We start from the raw sequence: 19,207 nt of genomic DNA, 5'->3' as shown, positions 1-19,207 counted from the left end.
TTTTCACGAGGAAATCTATGGTCATTTTGAATGTGCTCATTCCAAAGCACATTATTGACGCCAGAACATTCTGTGATATCAACTGAGTTGCAGCCTGAAACCCCTGTCCTCCTTCCTGCCACAGCCCCACCTCACACCTTTGCTCGACAGAGCCCACAAGAGCGCTGCTCTTTGCCTTCATCGCTGTCTGCCTATGGTTGCCCAGGCTAGGATGGAAAGTCACATTCTGTGGGATGGGAAGGACTACCAACTGTCTTTCCTCCTCCCCTTCCCTCTGAAGGTCCCTGAATTATATGTCATGTCAGATCCATAAATTAAGGAAGAATAAGACTTGTGAACACTCAGGATATTCAGGGAAGGAAGTAGAAGTATTTTGTAGTATTCAGGATAGAAAAGCTTACCATCTAGACTTAGCAGTTCCACATCCTGCAGTCAATACCCGGAGGAAACTCACACACGTATTCCAGGAGAATTTTGGAGCAAAGCCCAGGAAGTATCTCCCAAGGTTCACCAACTGAAGAATTAATAAATTGTGGTATATATGTGCAGTGGGATATGATACAGCATTGACAGCTATACACATTGGTGTGGATGAATCTCACCTACTGCTGGATTAAACAAAGCATGTCAAGAAGAGTTACTGAACAGTTCAAAAATGAGACCAAACAAAGCAATTCCATGGTTGGTAGTGTCTCAAGGAAATTGGGTATCTCTATGGTGAAAAGGGAGATGTCATCTGGAAAATATACACAAAAGATTCAATAGTGTTTGGAATGTCCTATTTCATAAACAAGGTGTTGGGTATATGGACACTGAAATTAAATTTCACCTTTTAACACTTCTGAAAGCAGGTGGTCCTAAATTCTGTATTTATCATTGTTACAGACATAACCAGTTCATTGTAGTAACTTTACTTTTCTTATAGTCACAAGAGTGATATGTGTTAAAAATCAAATCTGAAGGATTATCTTAATAATTACAAAATACAAACTTGCAGGGATAAGATATCATTGAGTTAATATAGTTGCCAGCTTTTTAAGGGCACATAAAACAATGATATATCTTGAATTGATGACATCTTGGTTCAAATGAAATACTGATCTTTTTTCTTTAATCCATACATGTATGTTACATGTGCTATTTCGTACACATGATGGATTGTATGATAAAGAATCTGTTGTCTGTCCTCACACCTTCATCTTGTACAGGGGTTGGAAAAGCACAAATATTTCTAACTTACGACTATTCAATTGAGGAATGTGAGAATTTAGCAGAGACTGCTAGACGTCTACCCAATGTCCATTCTGGTTTTCCTTAACTAACAACATTAGTTTTATCAGGAACAGCTACCCCCGCCCCAGCAGCATTGCTTTCTTACGGCCTGAGGACGAGCAGAAAAGAAGGTATGGTGTTGGTTAAGTGTTTCTGTTTGTTTAGACTGAGCTGACTTATTCTTTATCACTTTTAAATAATCTTTTTTAAAATCAAGTTTATTGTCTTTTCTTTATGATATGTTAAGATTTTCTTATCTTTTATGTGTCAAAATTTGGAATTGTATTCTGATCAGTTCCATAATATGGGACTCTGAAGTGTATATAGATAGATAGATAGATAGATAGATAGATAGATAGATAGATAGATGGATTTTGCTTCTCATGTCAGTTCAATTTTAAAGAGTTTCCAGTGCTTTTGATACATATCCTATGTGTGCACCAGTGCTGGACAGTTTGGGGTCTCTCTGGCTTCCTACTGCATACTTTTGTTCTCCAAGACATGGATATGCTCTTTATATGCAGATGCAAGTGTCTGCAGCCTGGAGATGAGTCTCGGAGTTTATGCATACATTACTAGGATGGCTTTCTTGAACTTTCTTACCTCAGCTGCTTCCCCTACATCTTCCTGCTCTTAGGGGTCATTTCCTGGGTTTCTTACTAGAAACTGGGGTTTTAGTTGTCTTGCTCTGACATGCACTCCGCACGACTGCGTCTGCCTCCCTTCCAAGCTTGGGAGGCTGTAAAGCGAAAGTTCAGGAGGGATGCTTGCTTCCCATGCTATGGAGATCACAGCTCCTGTAGCGAGAAGCGTTCTCCTTTTATTATATTTTAGGTGACTGCCTGGCCACTGTTGTCACTGTGGGGTTGCGGGATTGCCTAGAAGCTGGGGAAGAAGAAAAAAAAGTTTCCCCCCCAATTCACTCTGACCTGAAAAGTTCCCTATTCCACTTCTCAGCACAGAAATGGATAGCTGCCTTTGGAGCTCCTTCTGGCAGTTGTCAATGTGAAGTTCTAGGCAATAGGCACTTACTTACTGTATTTTATTTTTGTCCAGGCTAGGAGAAACTGGAAGGAAAAAAAAGGGACAAGCATCCTTGCTAGGTGGCACTTCAAAATATATATATATATTTTTCCCAATCCACCTGCTACTATTTGCTTTTCAGAGCCCTCACATCCATGTTCTTTCCATGATTTTTAATTGTACTCACTGGGAGAGATGGGTAGGGGTCAGCCTCACTATATTTTAACTGAAACTGTAACCCTGACCCATAATTTTAAAGCATCATTTTATTATGAAAAAAATTAGAACATATGAAGACAGTAATCCCCGTGTGTTTATCGGCCCATTTCAAGTAGGTAGCTCTAAAAAGTTTTCACCTGCATCACTCACTTGGCCACAACCTAAGCTAATTTTAAAGAAAACCTGAGACCTAGTACCATTTCACCCATTTGTATTTCATGACGTATCTCTAAAAGATGAAGAAGTTCTAAAACCAGAGCTACAATACTCTTACTAGAAAAGTTAACAGTCAGTGCGAAATATTTCAGTAACTATTTACTGTGCGCCATTCTAAGAAATTATCAAACTTGAAGTGGTCAAGTTCACTCCCAATTTATATCCAAAACACACAGAAGTGTGGGTAATGCACTATTTTGTGATTGGCCTCTGAGATGGAGTGAGGCAGTCTTGTGGGTCTAAGCCCTTAACTTATGTAAACTGAAGCTAACTCCACGTAAGTAGTGTCAGAATTGAATTGTTAACCTATTCAGTGCCCACGACTTCAATTGCCATGGATATTTTCATGAACTCTCCAACTTCTATTCTGACATAAATTCCAAATGTGTATATTTTCTGCATAAATCAAATGCAAACTCGGTTGCATCACAGGCACCAAAAACTCGACATCTACAGAATGGACCTAGATTTCTTTTCCCATTTATTTTGTTTCTCGCATTTTTTATCCATGTATTCATTTATCCATTCAACACATGGTTACTAACTTGCTGCCACAAGTCAAAAAATAGACTTAATATTTGAGATACAACATGTGGAAGACAAACATATTCCCTGATTTTGTGGACTGGTTTGATTAGCTGAAGGAAAATATAGCATAATTAATAGAAAGTATTACAAACATTCCAAAAACAAGAAAAATGCAATAACTTTATACAGAAGGTAATTCATCATAGCTGAGAAGCTGGTAATGTGCTCAGAAGAAAAATGATTAAACTCAAATTATAGGAATACACAGATTTTTGAATTGGACTAGATGGGTGGGTGTAGTAAGAGTATTGCAGGAAGAGGATATTTTAAATGGGTCAACCATCATTTGAAAAACAGCCTAGGCTACATAAAGAAATAAGTAAAATCCAATAAAGTTGCAAGTGGACCGTGAGGGAAGGGAGAAGGAAATGTGGCAGAATATAGCAGAAAAAAAGGAAAAAACAAAAAAAATCAAGAACAATATCGAGATTTGGTAATTCATCCTAAAGGCAAAAATGGGGAAAATTATATGAGAATAAATGTTAGATGTTCAATCCAAACAAAAAGATATATCCTGGATTTTTATCTGACCAGGAAGATGCTTGCCAGAAGGATGATGTGAATTGCTTGAATAATTTCTATGTAAAATTTCTGTTTTAATAAGCAGTTCACCACTGACTTGTAATCTGGACATCTGTTTACTGGAATTTTCTCTTGAGTGCATTATATCAACTGTTTTTACATCCAAAATATATTTTTATTTACTCCATAATAATATGCAGTTTTGTTTTTTTTATGTGTGTCTTTTTCATTGCTGACCAACTTATATGATTCTGATGGCATGGATTATATGTATGTCTCAGTGAATGAAAATATGTACCAAATATTCAACGTGCAAGGAATTTATTATTTAAATATTTTTTATATTAGATAAATTTATATTTTAGAATCCTCTGATGTTTTGATATTTTTATTTATTAGTTATGTGAAATAGCACAAGTCAGTGTAATAACACAGTCTACCTCATACGGTTTTTACAAAGTTAAAAAAATGTGAGCACAATTTTTAGAAGGGTACCAAGTACACAGTCGGTATTCAATAAATGCAGATGGTGATTATACTACTGCAATGGTGATGCTAAGCATCAAAACCCTTCTCACGACCTGATGCCTGCACGTGACATCATACAACAATTAAAAGACAGATTCTTGACCAAAGTGTCTCTAACGATTTTGCTAGGATTTTTAAGCTCAGTGTATTCCTTAAAGAAGTTGTGTTTATAAGTTCTCACTTCTAATTTGGGACATTTTTACTTTTCTTTTAATTAGAGTTGTTTTTTTTTTAAATAAATTATTCTCTGGAGGCTATTGATCTTCTCGAAGCCCTACCCCTAGGGAAGCAGCAATAATGAACTCAGCCTTCCCTTCTTTTTCCAGATTCTCATAATCTACAGATGTGCAGTAATACCTCACTGTTTTGAATCGTTCACTCTCACGCAAAGTCCTTTTAAACCCTCCTATAGCCATAGTTGTAATTCTCCAAACTATGTTTCGTAACTTCTGATACTGTCAGAAGAAGGACATAATCAATAAATGTGATTCCTCCCATGCACGATGCCCAGATCCTGCAGTTACAAGGAAGGGATATTCAGAAAACATGTGCTTAAACATTCATGAACATTTTGAGGTATGTTTTAGCAGGTAAGCGGAGCATTTACAATATTCTTTTTAACTGATATTCTTTGCTCACGCTGCTTTTGTTTTGTTTTCTAATTTTCCCCAGACTATGATTTTTCTCCTGTCCTTTCTCCTCTTTTTCGCTTATTGCCAACCTTAAGGCAAAATTTTGGAATTGACTGAATAAATCTTTATTGTTTCCATCTGAGCACTTAGCTTTGGCCTTCGCATTCTTAGTGCCCTCCAGATAAACATCACAATGTTGTAAACTGACTATAACTCAATAAAAAAGTTTTAAAAAAAGATAAACATCAATTGCTCATATTCAAACCAACTAGTTAATGAGATCACGAAAAAGCCTCTTTCAAGTAACATACCTTACTCCACCATTTTTTTTCCTTCTCCATCAAATCCATCAGTATTTCCTTTCCTTTGCATGGTTGTAAGAAAGTAAACTGGTTGCAGTCTCTCATACCGTGTCACTGTATTCACCAATTTAGTTTGTATTAGCTTAAATATTGACTTTGTGTTACTGTCTTCAGAATGGGCATTATAAAGAATCACAGGGGTTTAACTTGGATCCAAATTATTTCTCTTACCCATAGCATAAAATGTGTAACATGCATGAGTCATAAATGTATCTGTGTCTTTAAGTGCTTCCTCACGATGCAGTAAATAGATAATAATAAAAGTCAGTGAATGAATAAGTTAATAAATATCTATGATCAGAAAGAAAAACTTAAGCTAAATTAAAAGACACAGGTATTGTCTTATTTCCAACCCTCTGTTATGTAACTGTTATATAAATTTCGTGGCCCTGCCACACTCATCCATTATATCTATTGAAAAGTAGCAATAAAAGTTCCCACTTATATAGAAGTTGCCCTTCCGACACCAATATCAAGTTGTGATGTGTCTTCTAATGTGGGATTCGACATTAGTCCTTTATCCAAACCTTTCCTTTTGCCTACCCAAAATATCAGCAGAGCCAGCAAGTAAAAAAATTCCTTCTCTCTAACAAGTTTCCTGTTTTCTCCGTGCCTGTGGCCCTAGATTCCTAGCATGAGCTCTACAAAATTATGCTTCTGCTTCTTCTCTTAGGAATAGGTAAAACCTCCAAGTTCAATTTTTCTACCCCTCTTGCTGATCATTCACTTTATCTGCATTTTAAGATAAATATAATCAAGTGACAAACAAGAGTCATATGTTTAATCCTTTTCCTTTAATCTTGAAAGACCTCATTAATCTTAACCTTAATCTCAACTACCTTAATACCTTAATCTTAATCACGAATACCTCATTTGCTATGAGATGTGACTCTGCATAGATATTACAGGAGACTGACTTGATGATGGTTAATTTGACAACATAGAGGTTGGAACCTGTAAGTCAGGGTCATGAGCCTATTACGTAATCATGTTTAGTTGTTGGTTTTTTTTTAACATTTTTTTCTTCTCAATTGTAATAAATCAACTCAAAAAGGCCTTTTGCACATGCCTAGACTCCACTGCAATTCTGTCTGCCAGCATTCTCAATAAATGTCTTTACATCTGAATGGATGTGTCTGTCCCAAAGGACACTCTGCTTACCTGTTCACACGACTTGCAAAGAGCTGAATTCACTGCTAGATTCCCTACCCTGAGGGGAGGTTCACAGGTCTTTCAAAAGGACAGTTGCCACACTCCTACTGTGGGACAATCTGATTCAACTATTGTGAGTGAATGTCACACTTGACCTCTTACCTCTTGCATAGTTTATACCAGGAGCTGTTTATACACTGGAAAAATAACTATTTGTCTTTATTAATATTATTCCATAAAATATACTTAATTTCTATAGGTAGGGTACTTCCAAGGTTAAGATGAAAGAATGAATCATATCCTCCTCTTTTGTATTATACCAGGGGCAAGTAGGAACATTATGGATCACATAAACAAGACCACAGTCACTGAGTTCATCCTTCTAGGATTTCAGAATGAAAAAGAAGTAGAAATTCTTCTATTTTCTGCATTCCTGCTTATGTACGTGACGTCTTTGATTGGCAACACCATGATTATCTTTTTAGTGTGTGGTGACTACCGTCTGCATTCACCCATGTATTTCTTTGTATCCAATCTTTCTTTTCTCGAGGTTGCCATTACGTCTAAGATGCTGGCCAACACACTTTCTCTCACCAAAGCAATATCCTTCATGGGGTGCCTTGCACAGTCTTTCTTCTACTTTCTCTTGGGATCCACAGAATTCTTCCTCTTGGTTGTCATGTCCTTCGATCGGTACGTTGCCATCTGCAACCCACTAAGGTATACCATCATCATGAACAAGAAAACATGCGTATCATTGCTTCTGGGATCTTACAGGGGTGCATTTTTGTCAATTTTGGCATCAGCAATATTAAGTGCTCCTCTGCCCTTTTGTGGGCCAAATGTAATCAATCACTTTTTCTGTGACAGTGCCCCTGTGCTAAAGCTGGTCTGTGCAGATATCTCTCTGGCTGAACTGGCTGACTTTGTCTCCTCTGCTGTGTTGTTACTGGGTTCCTTGCTCCTGACAGGACTGTCTTACACGTACATTATCATTACAATCTTTAGAATTCCCTCTGTCCAGTGATGGCAGAAAGCTTTCTCCACCTGTGTGTCGCACAGTAAAGTGGTAACACTTTACTATGGAAGCTCCATCTTCATCTACGTCTGTCCAAAAAAGGGCAATGTGATGAATGTTAACAAATTTGCCACAGTACTAAATACCATTGTAACACCAATGCTGAATCCTTTTATCTACAGTCTTCGAAATGAGAAAGTTAAAGATTCCCTGAGGGACGCCTTCAATAAATATGTAGGCATGGTAACAAATTTAAGATCTTTAAGATCTCAAAAATGATATCTTTACAGCAAAGATGTCATATCCGGCAATAAAGTTATTTTATCATGTATCTATTTAAAAGTTAATATTATTGCATAATGGAAAAATTTAGGAAAACATACATTACTTTCTAATCCCTGTCCAAGTTCACTTAATAGTGATTAACATATGTCTAAAAATACACTCATAATACACATACTGACAGGTAGATAAATATAAATAACGTGATTATTATTATTTCTATTTTCCTGTGCCTCTGGTGTTTTAAAAATAAAATTCTTCTGCAATCTAATGATTTGGAGAATTGCTTGTTTAGGTCTTCTGCCCATTTTTGGATTGGGTCGCTTGTTTCTTTGATATTAAGGTGTATGAGCTGTTTGTATATTTTGGAAATAAGTCCCTTGTCAGTCGCATCATTTGTAAATATTTTCTCCCAATCCCAAAATGGGCAGAAGACCTAAACAAGCAATTCTCCAATGAAGACATATAAATGGCCAATAGGCACAAGAAAAAAATGCTCAGCATTGTAAATTGTCAGAGAAATGCAGATCAAAACTACAGTGAGGTACCACCTCACATCAGCCAGAATGGCCACCATTGAAAAGTCTACAAATGACAGATGCTGGAGAGGGTGTGGAGAAAAGGGAACCCTCCTACACTGTTGGTGGGAGTGTAGATTGGTGTAGCCACTATGGAGGACAGTATGGAGGTTCCTTAAAAAGCTGAAAATAGACTTATCATGTGATCCAGCAATCCCTCTCCTGGGCATATATCTGGAGAAAACTAAAATTCAAAAAGACATGTGCACCCCAAGGTTCATGCAGCACTATTTACCACAGCCATAGTCTTTCAGCCAAGACATGAAAACAAAACAGATGACTGGATACAGAAGAGGTGGTATATATATACAAGGGAACACTACTCAGCCATAAAAAAGAATAAAATAATGCCATTTGCAGCAATATGAATGGACCTGAAGATCATCATTCTAAGTGAAGTGGGCCGGAAAGAGAAAGAAAAATGCCATATGACATTATTTATATGAGGAATCTAAAAAAAATAATAATAATGGCACAAATGAACTACTTATTATTGATAACTTAGATGATTGATTTCTTAAACATGTGTAAGCACATTTGACTGTCCTTTATGACTGGATTATCATATTATGTTGATTCTTATTTGTAGTTGGCTTTATTCCTTTGATAACTATGTAAGTTTAAAAAGCTAACGCTCTAATCTGTTCTTAGAAACAATGATCAGTACATAATATGTAAACTAAAAAAAGTGCAGTATACTGTATACGTGTATTTACACACAATACAATGCGTATGTGCAAACTGTAATAATTCTACCTAATAAAACTGAAAAAGTAAAAAAAGGAGAGTAAATACAAAAAAGTTAATAATGCCTATTTTCCATCATTTTAATAAAAATGGATTGTTTCTTCTATTTGCATGTGTCCTTTTCTTTATGATTATTAAATTGCTGATAAGGTGGTATATTTAAACAAAAGTTATGTTTATGTCAGAGTGAAGGTATTCTTTTTCAATCTATACACTTAATAGACAAGTCAATCACATGCTTCTATTTTTTAAACAATTAGAAAAATGATGTATTTTTTGGTTCCATTGGTAAAATGGAATTGCAGAAATTTATTCTCAGTAGTAGCGACAGACTTTATTGATATTTCCATACAACTTTCCGGGTCCAGGCTGTGACAAATAACATCTCAAATTTCTGAAATGATTCCTTAAAATATAAAACACATAGCTCTTGAACTGAGAATAAACATACATAATTAACAAGCATGTGATTTTGGCTCCTTTATCTTTATAACAGTGGTCTAGGGGCCGTTTTAAAAGGAACTGAGAATCAAATTGTGTTTAGTGTAAAACGTGTTGAATCTACTTTCATCAAAGTCAGGGACTCTGAGATATTTCACCTGGCAGATTCCACTCAAGGCTGGAGTAACACTTTCAGAGAAATGTTTTTGCCTCACCCCAGGAGAGTTCTTGAGAAGCTCTTATGGCTCTGGGTCAGTCACAGGAATTCCTCCCTTTGGAACTCATGTTTCTTGTTGAGCCATCACTTCTTTATGAATCTTATCCCTCTTCCTTGCCTGAATGGAACCTGAGCCCTAACTCTCTCGAGTGGAATTATTTAACGTCTCCCGCCCCTTGTATTCGGGGTGAGTCTGCGGAACGATAGACTCCTTGCCATTTAATGCTTTGCCCTGGATACCGTTCTTCCACTCCTTTTAAAACAAACAAACAAAACAAAAACATCCTTTAAGGCTCATGCTTAGGAAATACACAACCCACTCTCCCCTCATTGAGACAGTTCACTAACCTACCGGCCACTCCGTTTCATCTGCAGGCGACACTAGAATCATGACTTTCTTTCCTCCCAGAATCCCTGCCCTCAGCCCTGTGGCCAACTCATCTTTCTTCTCATGATCTGATTTATCTCACTTATTCTTATACTTTTGGCTGTTTTTTTGGTGATCTAAAACTAAACCCTGTCTTACATTGCTATTTTAAGCCACTAAACTTCTATATATCACTTCCTATTAATTCACATAGTACGAATAATCTTATTACAACTGCATTTCTTTTTTCTTTTTTTAAGTTTGGACTTCGAGTCAATGTTTGCTTTATTCCCTTCTTGTGTATTTATTTCTCTTGCTGACAATCTGAGAGTCCCAAGTCCGTTGTTTCCTTGCCTTTGTCTTCAGCTCCATCTACAGAACTAAACCCCACTTAACGGGACTCTTGTCTTTCCCCATATGGGCCCGAGCTAAACAGCTGAGTGGTCTCAAGGCAGAGTGCACACACAGGCAGCTCACTGTCACAAATTGGTGATCTCCCGTTTCAACCAGGCACTCATTTCTGCTCACAGACCCGCCCATCTGTCTTCCATCAGCTATCAGTCCCATTTTACAAAATGAGTCTGGAATGCCTTACCACGTTCTTCAAACCTTAGCCTCCATTCTTTATGATAAACAAGAGCTGTTGACTTTGTCTGGGAAACATAAAGCAAATGAGTGCTCTGGTGGGAATTCGTACAGGTCCTAACTTTATTTCTTTGAATCGTCTTCCGATTAAAATGATTTTCTCCCTTCTGCCTCTCATGGTAAATCAAAATGCTTTCCTTATTGAATGCTGGTATCATCACATGTCACATTTGTCCCCAGATCTCTTACTTTTCAACCTCAAGCTGTCAGTTATCACATTCTATACTCATTCCTTAAAATGTTTGCTTACTAGTGGACCCTTACTACAAGTATTCAAACTTAATTGGATGCTAAAATCTTAACATCTTACAAAAGTACAATGACTCCACCAATATAGGTACATTTATTTATCTCATTCTTTCACAATTGTATTTCTCAGGGTAATTGTTTTGCCCTGAGAAACACACACACAACTCAATTTAGTTCCTTAGAAGTTAGTTCCTCCTCTGCTGTAATCAGTTTGGTGTACACTCTCTTCCCAGTCCAAATATGCTGCCCTTCCCAGGACAACAGGGCCCTATCTCTGTATTGAGAACTTTGAGGAAAATGTCTTAATCCTCACCTTTCCTGCTCAACGCCTCTTCTTTCCAGAACATTCTCTTCCCTTAGAATTTATGCAACAACCTCACAAACGTCCTTCCATCTCTGTGATTTTCCTATTCCCTTTTCAAGTTCTTCTCTTAAAAATTATGTTTTAAAATTCCTCCATGCTCTGTCGTTCACTATTTTTTGGTTTTTACTCTCTTCCTGAGAAATTTATCTATTTCCATATTTTCAAATGTGATCTATATGTTGAAAACTTTCTAATCTGTAACTTTCAGCCAGGTGACTTCTCTGAGCTCCAGATCTATACATCCAAGGGTCCACTTGTCATTATTTTTTTGGACGTCTCTCATATGTAGATCAGTAATCTTTTCCTCCCTACATGCAAAGCCAGGCACCTATCAAGTTTAAAATTAGAAAGGCGCTTTTGGTAAGATAACTGAAGTCTGGTTAAATATAAAGCACAGTCAATATACTAATCAGAGACAAACGTTTACGAGGTAGACATTTGATTGTTTTTGGTACTCGTCCACAAGGTCCAGACCGACGACGTTCTCCTGTTTATATCACCCATTTCCTGTCTTATCTCGGTTTCCAATGCATCACTTTCCTTCTACCCAACATTTGAAACTGATGGATATGCTAAGGACCAACAACAGTCCTCACAAGTCGAGTTACAGGAGGAAGTGTGAACGTGAGGGCTGGAAGGAGAAGGGCTAAAAGAGCCAAGGACATGTGGTGAGAAGAAACTTTATGAGCTAAAGGGTCAAAGTGCACCTGCCCCTGAAGCTCAGGGGTAGATGTGGAGCGCGTCACAAGTCTGTGAAGAGACTACAAACTGGTGCCACTGCACAGGAATAAATGGGTCCCGGTTTTCCACTCCTGATCTCATCACCTGTGAGACATTTCCTGTGATGGGTCGCATCATTAAATCTAGACCAGACCAATCTCTTCTTTCCTGTGGATTACTGCTCTGGCTCTAGCAAATCTTGCTCTCTTTCAGTCTTTTCTCTAAACAGTAGGGAGATTTGCAAGTGCAAAATATATCATGTCATTTCCAAATGGATACCTTTTGATAATTAATCATTGTTCTCAGTGCAAAATCCAAAACCCTGCAGGACTGTTAATGACCCGCACGGACGAGCTCTTGCCTTTCTCTCCAGACTCATCTTTTTCCTCCATCCCTGGCTTCCCCTGGCTGCTTCCACGTTTCATGCTGTGTTCTCTGCCTGGACCACAATTTCCATTCTTATTCTCCTCATCCTTGAAGCGTAGGTTAAAGCACTACAAAAAAATGGAAAGTTTTGTTAACTTTCTTTTTTTGATTTTGACCTTATTTTTCTATGTTCATGCACAAGCGTACATTTTTACTTCATAGGTAATATAAAGAAATACAAAGAAATCAATTATTCCTTTGATGACTCAGGACATATTCCTCTCTCCTTTAAGACTGCAGGCTCCATTAAGGCAACGTCTTCCTCGGCCATTCCCTGAGTAACCCAGATTGCAGCAAGGGGGCTAGCATACATCATGGGATTGCAAATATTTGTGGAATTAAGGAATGGAATAGTAGGCAGGATTTGTAGAGGTCTTAATATTGGCTACATTTAAAAAGTATGAGTGTTTTAAGCCTTTTAATGTGCAGCCTTTGACTCCCAGGGCTCACAAGAGCATACAGTACTCTGGATTTTTCTTTCCCTCCCTTTCTTCTCCCTTCCCTTCCTTTCCTTATCCCTCTCTCTCTTCCTTCTTCCCTCCCTCCTTCTTTCCTTCTTTTTGTCTTTTCCCCTCTCCCTCTCCTTCTCTTTCTACCTGTCCCTCCCCATCCTCTATCCCCTCTTCCTCTCCCTCCCTTCCATCTTTCTTTCCTTTCCTAGAATTTCAGTAAACAACGACAAAAACTCAAATTTATTATACTAAATCTTTGGCACTTCAAATGTCCCTGTTTCTTCTTGTCACTAAAAGATGATTTAGGTCAACGCATAAACCATTTATCTTTTCTTTTTTCCATTCATTCATTCCACAGATACTCAACAAGCATAAATAGCACCAAGAACTGAGTTTACAAGGCCAGTCTCTAAACCGTACTTAAAAGATGCCTAACTTTCTGTATCCAGGCTTTATGAACTCAGAAATAGGAATCTGAAAATAATGTGTATGTAATCATTATGCCCTGGAATTACACAATCTGATTCCCATCAGACGGTGAAAGAAAGTGTCCAGGGCAAAAGTGTCCCCAAAATGTTTTGATAGAGGCAATTTTTCTTCTGAGCAACTGCTGGCAATGGGCCATGAAGAAGCTGTTTTCTTATGATTTGTGGGATTTAATGTAGTGCTGGTGATGACATTCAGCTTTGAAGGCTCTGAACCTGCCACTCACTTATCCCTGAACTTGATCCACTTTGTATTCTGTGTTGATCTTCTTTATCTAACAAAGAAACTTCCCTTCCCTCTTGCTCCACAGATGCCACAATTCCTTCTCATGGCTTTTCTAACAGCCTCTTTGAAGTCTTTGTTCCTCAAGCTGTAGATCACAGGGTTCAGCAATGGGGTGACCACGGTGTAGAAGACGGAAATTATCTTGTTGATTTCAGGTGACAGGTGAGCACTGGGGCGAACGTACATGGAGATCATGGTTCCATAGTAGATGGTGACAACAGCCAAATGAGAGGCACACGTGGAAAAGGTCTTCATTCGGCCAGAGGCTGAAGGAATCCTCAATATGGAGGACACAATAAAAGCATAGGATACAAGTGTAAGAAAAAAGCAAATGCACAGCACAGCAATTGACAGGATAAAGATGACCATCTTGGTGATATAAACGCTGGAACATGACAGCTGCATGAGGGGTGGGAGGTCACAGAAGAAATGATTGATCTGGTTGGGTCCGCAAAAATCCAACTTGGAAATCATCAGGGAGGGCAGAAATCCTGTGCCAAGCCCTGTCAGCCAGGAGATGGCCACCAACTTGGTACCTATCTCAGGACTCATCAGGAAACAGTAGTGCAGTGGGCTACAAATGGCCAGATATCTGTCATAGGCCATCATGGTGAGAAGGAAGCACTCCGTAGCCCCGAAGAACACAAAGAAGTAGAGTTGTGCTATACAGGCCGGGAAGGAGATGGCTTGGCGCTGGGAGAGCAGGTTGGCCAGGAGAAGGGGCACAGTGGTGGATGTGTACCCGATCTCCAGAAAGGAGAGGTGTTTGAGGAATGTGTACATAGGTGAGTGCAGTCGCTTCTCCTGGCTCACCACTGCAATAATGACAATATTCCCTGTGACCGTGAGGAAGTAGATGAATAAAAAGATCGCAAAGAGCAAGGTCTGCCACTCAAGAAGGTTCTGGAATCCTAGTAGCTGAAATTCAGTAACAGTGGACACATTTGGGGACTTCATTGCCTGTGGAGGGCGGAAACATTTTGGAAAAGTACTGTACACAAGTCATAAAAATATTTATAACTATGGGTGTTTGGAACTTCAGAGACTAATATTTAACTTAATTTGGATATTTATGTACCACATTTTAGAGAAGTGAATACAGAATTTAATCTTGCTTTTAAAGAATACATTTTGATACCAGAAGCTAAACGTGGATAATTAGGACTTGGAAAGAACTTTAGCAAATTCCATTTGTGGGGTCCTCTAAATTCTAGAAGAGGTCTTAGGACCAAAGATATAGGCCCAAAAGGACTCTGATTGAAATCAAATTTAGCAACAGTCACAATAAAGCTAAAAAAAAAAAGAGAAAAGGCACATACGGAGGCAAATATCTTTCTTCTCTCGTGTGTGTGCTTTGTCTGAAAAAATCAGACACAGCATAACTCCTATGAGGGTTTATTCACTCTCCTCTCAGACAATATTAATGGATCACCTGCTCTCTGTGTGCACGTGTGTGTATGGCTGTGGGTGTGTGTGAAGCCCTGTGCTGAGCTAATCTGCACCTCAATTGCTGTCCTTTCTTGTCAGTTGGATGCCATACTCAACTACTGTAATCACTCCTTCCTGTGTACACTCAACAATAAATCTCTCCTTTGCTTTCACTTAATTCATTGTCAAACCCAGTTCTGATAAAAGTCAGCATCCATGTACCATACATGAGCCGCCACACAGTAAAAAAATGTGGGAGACAACACATAACGTAGCCACTTTAAACTCACAACCAATGAACTCCCGCGTGACCTTAATGCCCGGAGCAACCATTCGGCAGTCCCTTCATCTGTTTATGCTAATGATTTCCTCAGTGATTGTTTTCTATGTGTTCTCTTCTTTTCAAGCTGCTAACACATCCTCGTTGTGTATCTATACCCTCAGCAAGAGATCTATTATTAAAAAGCAACAGTAACAACAAAAACTGAGATCCTCCAATGGAAATATCCAACTACCTACCACCTTTAGTTCCCTTGCATCTGCTTCCTACATCTTCCTCTGAATACACAGTGTATACCAGCTTGAGGCAAACCCCTCCACACATGCTTTAAGTCCTGCACCCTCCCACACGGTGGAAGCCATTGCAGGCATTCCACCCTCTTACTCCCCTGAATCAACAACAGCCCCCTCTCTGTTGCATCATTTCCTCAGCATATCAGCAGGCTGCTTTTCTCTCCCTTAAAAACAACAAACAAACAAACAAAACTGAGAAAAAAGGTCTTGATTCTATTCTAGTCTCCAAATTCTACCTGCATTTGTCTGTTCATTTTCATTCCTTCCATTTTCTTTCCTTTTTTCAAATTTATTTTTTATTAAATTTTTTTTTATTAAAGTGTAGTTGATTTACAATATTAGTTTCAGGTGTACAGCAAAATGATTCAATTATATATATATTTTTTCAGATTTTTTTTCCATTATGTTATTATAAGTAATTGAATATAGTACCCTGTGCTATAGAGTAGGTCCTTGTTGTTTAGCTATTTTATATACAGTAATGTGTGCCTGTTAATCCCCAACCCCTAATTTGCTCCTTCCCTTCTTAAAAGTGTTGTCTTCCCTAGCTATTTGTATGCCCACTTGAATCCACTGAATTATGTTTTTTCCTTCACCACTACACCAAAACCACTCTGCTGCACCATTGCCCTCCAATCAATCGTACATTCTCATTCCCAGTCTTCTTGATGTGTTGTCAGCATTGCACAGTTGATCCTTCCCTCTTCCTGGGTATGCTCTTGTCAATCAACGTGCACAACTACGTGCTCTCTGAGTTCCACTGCAGCCTTGTCTTTTCACAATTTATCCATGCTTTCTCTAGCATCTCTACATCCTCTAACCTGCAAATGACCTTGAGGCTAAATACTTCTCAATCTACTTCACTTCCCTCATGGTTTCATGCAGTCTCTTGACTTCAAGTGCCATCACTTGGCCTTCAGCACCCTAATGTGTGAATTAAGCTCAGATATAAGCCTTATGTAAACAACTGCCCTATTTGAAAGGCACACTGACATGTCCAATCAACATGTGAAGCAACACAAACTAGTCTGCATTTCTGCCTTACCGCACCCCATCTCATTAAACCACTCCATCCTCCCACTGTCTCAGGCCAGAAACTTTGAATTTGATTCCTGTTTCTCTCAGAACTAGGATCTGATTTCTCAACAAAATCACCTGGCTCCACCAGAAAATGTATCCAGAAGCTGATCACCATTTAACAACAACATTGTGTCTTTCCAGGGGAAAAAAAATTCCACTTCCTCTCTCTTGCATGGTTCAATAGTCTCTTCGCAGCCCCTCCACAGGCACCTGTTCTTCAGTAAACACTCAATAAAGCAGCCAGAGTGAACCTTTTAGAACAGAGTATGTAAGCCTTTCCTCTGCTCAAAGCCCACGGACACGCCCAGTGAATAGAACAATGTAGCCAAACAAGGAGCTTATTCACACTCAGGGTTCCACCGCTCTGCTAACTCATTGCTTTGCATTTCAGTTCACTGTTTTTGCTGTGGTCTGTTTCCTCCTCTCATACTTGGGTAAAATCACCAGGAATATCGTTCTTCATTTGACCATGAAAAATTCATATAAAGAACGGTATTTTAACAAAATCTGAAAATCTGTGCATTTGTTACCTGGAGCACATTACTGGATTTGTCTTATATATATGTTGAACTGTATGCTATGTGATTTCTTAAGGCATTAGAAAGGGGAAAAACATGCCAAAGCTTTTGCAGAGAATAAGTAAGCGTTATTTATTCTCTCCTCCCATTGCTTCTCCAATCTTTCTCTCATTTTTTGTTAAGTATATTCCCATGGGACTCAATTTAAAATAAACAATGGGTAGATTAAAAAATAATTTAAACATGGAGAGCAATGAGGGCCTGCTTTGGGAGGCCACAGGAAAGCAAAACAGCGTTGTTTTATGATTGACTAAGTTTGCAAGGCATTTGGCCCAATTTCCTCGCTGTCTAAAATCCCTCCCATAATGCACCTGCAAGTGCACAAGGAAACTGAACCTTATTAATCACCATTCTTTGCTTAAATACCTCCAGTAATGAGGAACTCACTACCTATCGAAACACTGAATATTCACTGATTATTTCCAATTGCTAGAATTACTTTACTTACATTGGACTAAAAAAAAAAATCTTGATTCCTAAAATGCTGTGCTGAGTTTACTTCAGTACCAGAATAACCAGTGTAGCCTCAGATCTAATGTTAGCTTTTTGTATAAATTGTATATATGAATTACATGATCAAGAATGTTATTGTTCGTGCATGCCATCTTGCCTAGAGTCAACCAAATGGACTTTGGCGTCTTAAAACTTTGTTTTTGGTTACTTTTCAGTTATTACAGTTTGATATGCTGAATAACTTGGGCAAGACCATTTACTTTGTTTCCATATAGATCAGCATTAGCAAAGGCTGAAATTGCCTTAGTGAGGAGTAATTTTTAGAATTCAGCATCTACACCCACAACAACCAAAGTAACAAAATTTGTGTCATTGACACTAACACACAGAGCATGAGGATTTCTTTCTGGAAAACTTCACGCCTGTCCACACGAATCCCTCCTACCTGCCAGTCTCCCCAGGATGGAGGGCCCTAAATTGTTCCTGCTCCAGGATCTGCCTTGCTTTCCTGTAACCCAAATGCGGACTGTGCTTTTTCCATGCGGGCGGGAATTTGCCATCTTCAGCTGGAGTTTGGTTCGGGGTTGAGCAGACATCTCCTTTCAGTAACTCTGGGTTTCTTGGGGACCTGGCCCTTCTGAGAATCCTGTTCCCCAGATATTCTTCTGTAATTTGCCAGTCAAGTTAATAAACAATGGAACTAACCTTCTGAGATTCAGCTCTTTCCACTGAGGCTTAGATGTCAGTAACACACTTGGGAGAGATGCGATCCTTATATTCTTTTGGAAGTGCTTTTCTAAAAATTTAATTTAGGATGGGTCCCAGTTATGTTGAACTAAATTTGAATCAAACAAAAAAGTGTTTTTAAAAAAAATCTAGGAATCATATAATTAGTGGGTGACCTATATTGAGGACTGAATGTATGACAGCTGCTTTTTGTTCAATGGCATTTCTCCATCAAACTTAAATTACAAATGTGGCTAAATTAAAAAAAAGTTATGACTGCGGAGTAGTTCATTTATTCATTTGAAGCAATCTGTACCCAAGCTCATTGTGAGTGCGAATCTGTCAATTTAACAAAGAAAATGCAGTATCTGACTTTGAGTATTAGGACATGAGTTGGAAATGAAAAAGTTCATAAACCCATCCGTCATAGAACAGGACTAAAAAAGAATGCACGTGTATGGAAGTCTGTCTAATTAAGAAGACCACATTTATTAATATTTATCATTAAATTAAATGTTTGTCTTTTAATTTAAAAAAATAATAAAAGATTGAATAAATAAAAAAGGAAAAAAATTAAA

General features: G+C 38.3%; 1 protein-coding gene across 1 annotated transcript; it reads right to left on the bottom strand.

Moving 5' to 3' along the window:
• Nucleotides 1-13,776: 13,776 nt before the first annotated feature.
• On the bottom strand, nt 13,777-14,748 carry LOC102530969 (olfactory receptor 11L1). Its single transcript, XM_006219668.3, has one exon. The coding sequence runs from the start codon at nt 14,746-14,748 to the stop codon at nt 13,777-13,779; it is 972 nt and encodes a 323-aa protein (XP_006219730.3).
• Nucleotides 14,749-19,207: the final 4,459 nt, after the last annotated feature.

The sequence above is a fragment of the Vicugna pacos genome, chromosome 15, assembly GCF_048564905.1.
Source record: "Vicugna pacos chromosome 15, VicPac4, whole genome shotgun sequence".
Classification (NCBI taxonomy): Eukaryota; Metazoa; Chordata; class Mammalia; order Artiodactyla; family Camelidae; genus Vicugna; species Vicugna pacos.
This window is presented reverse-complemented; position numbering and strand designations above follow the sequence as displayed.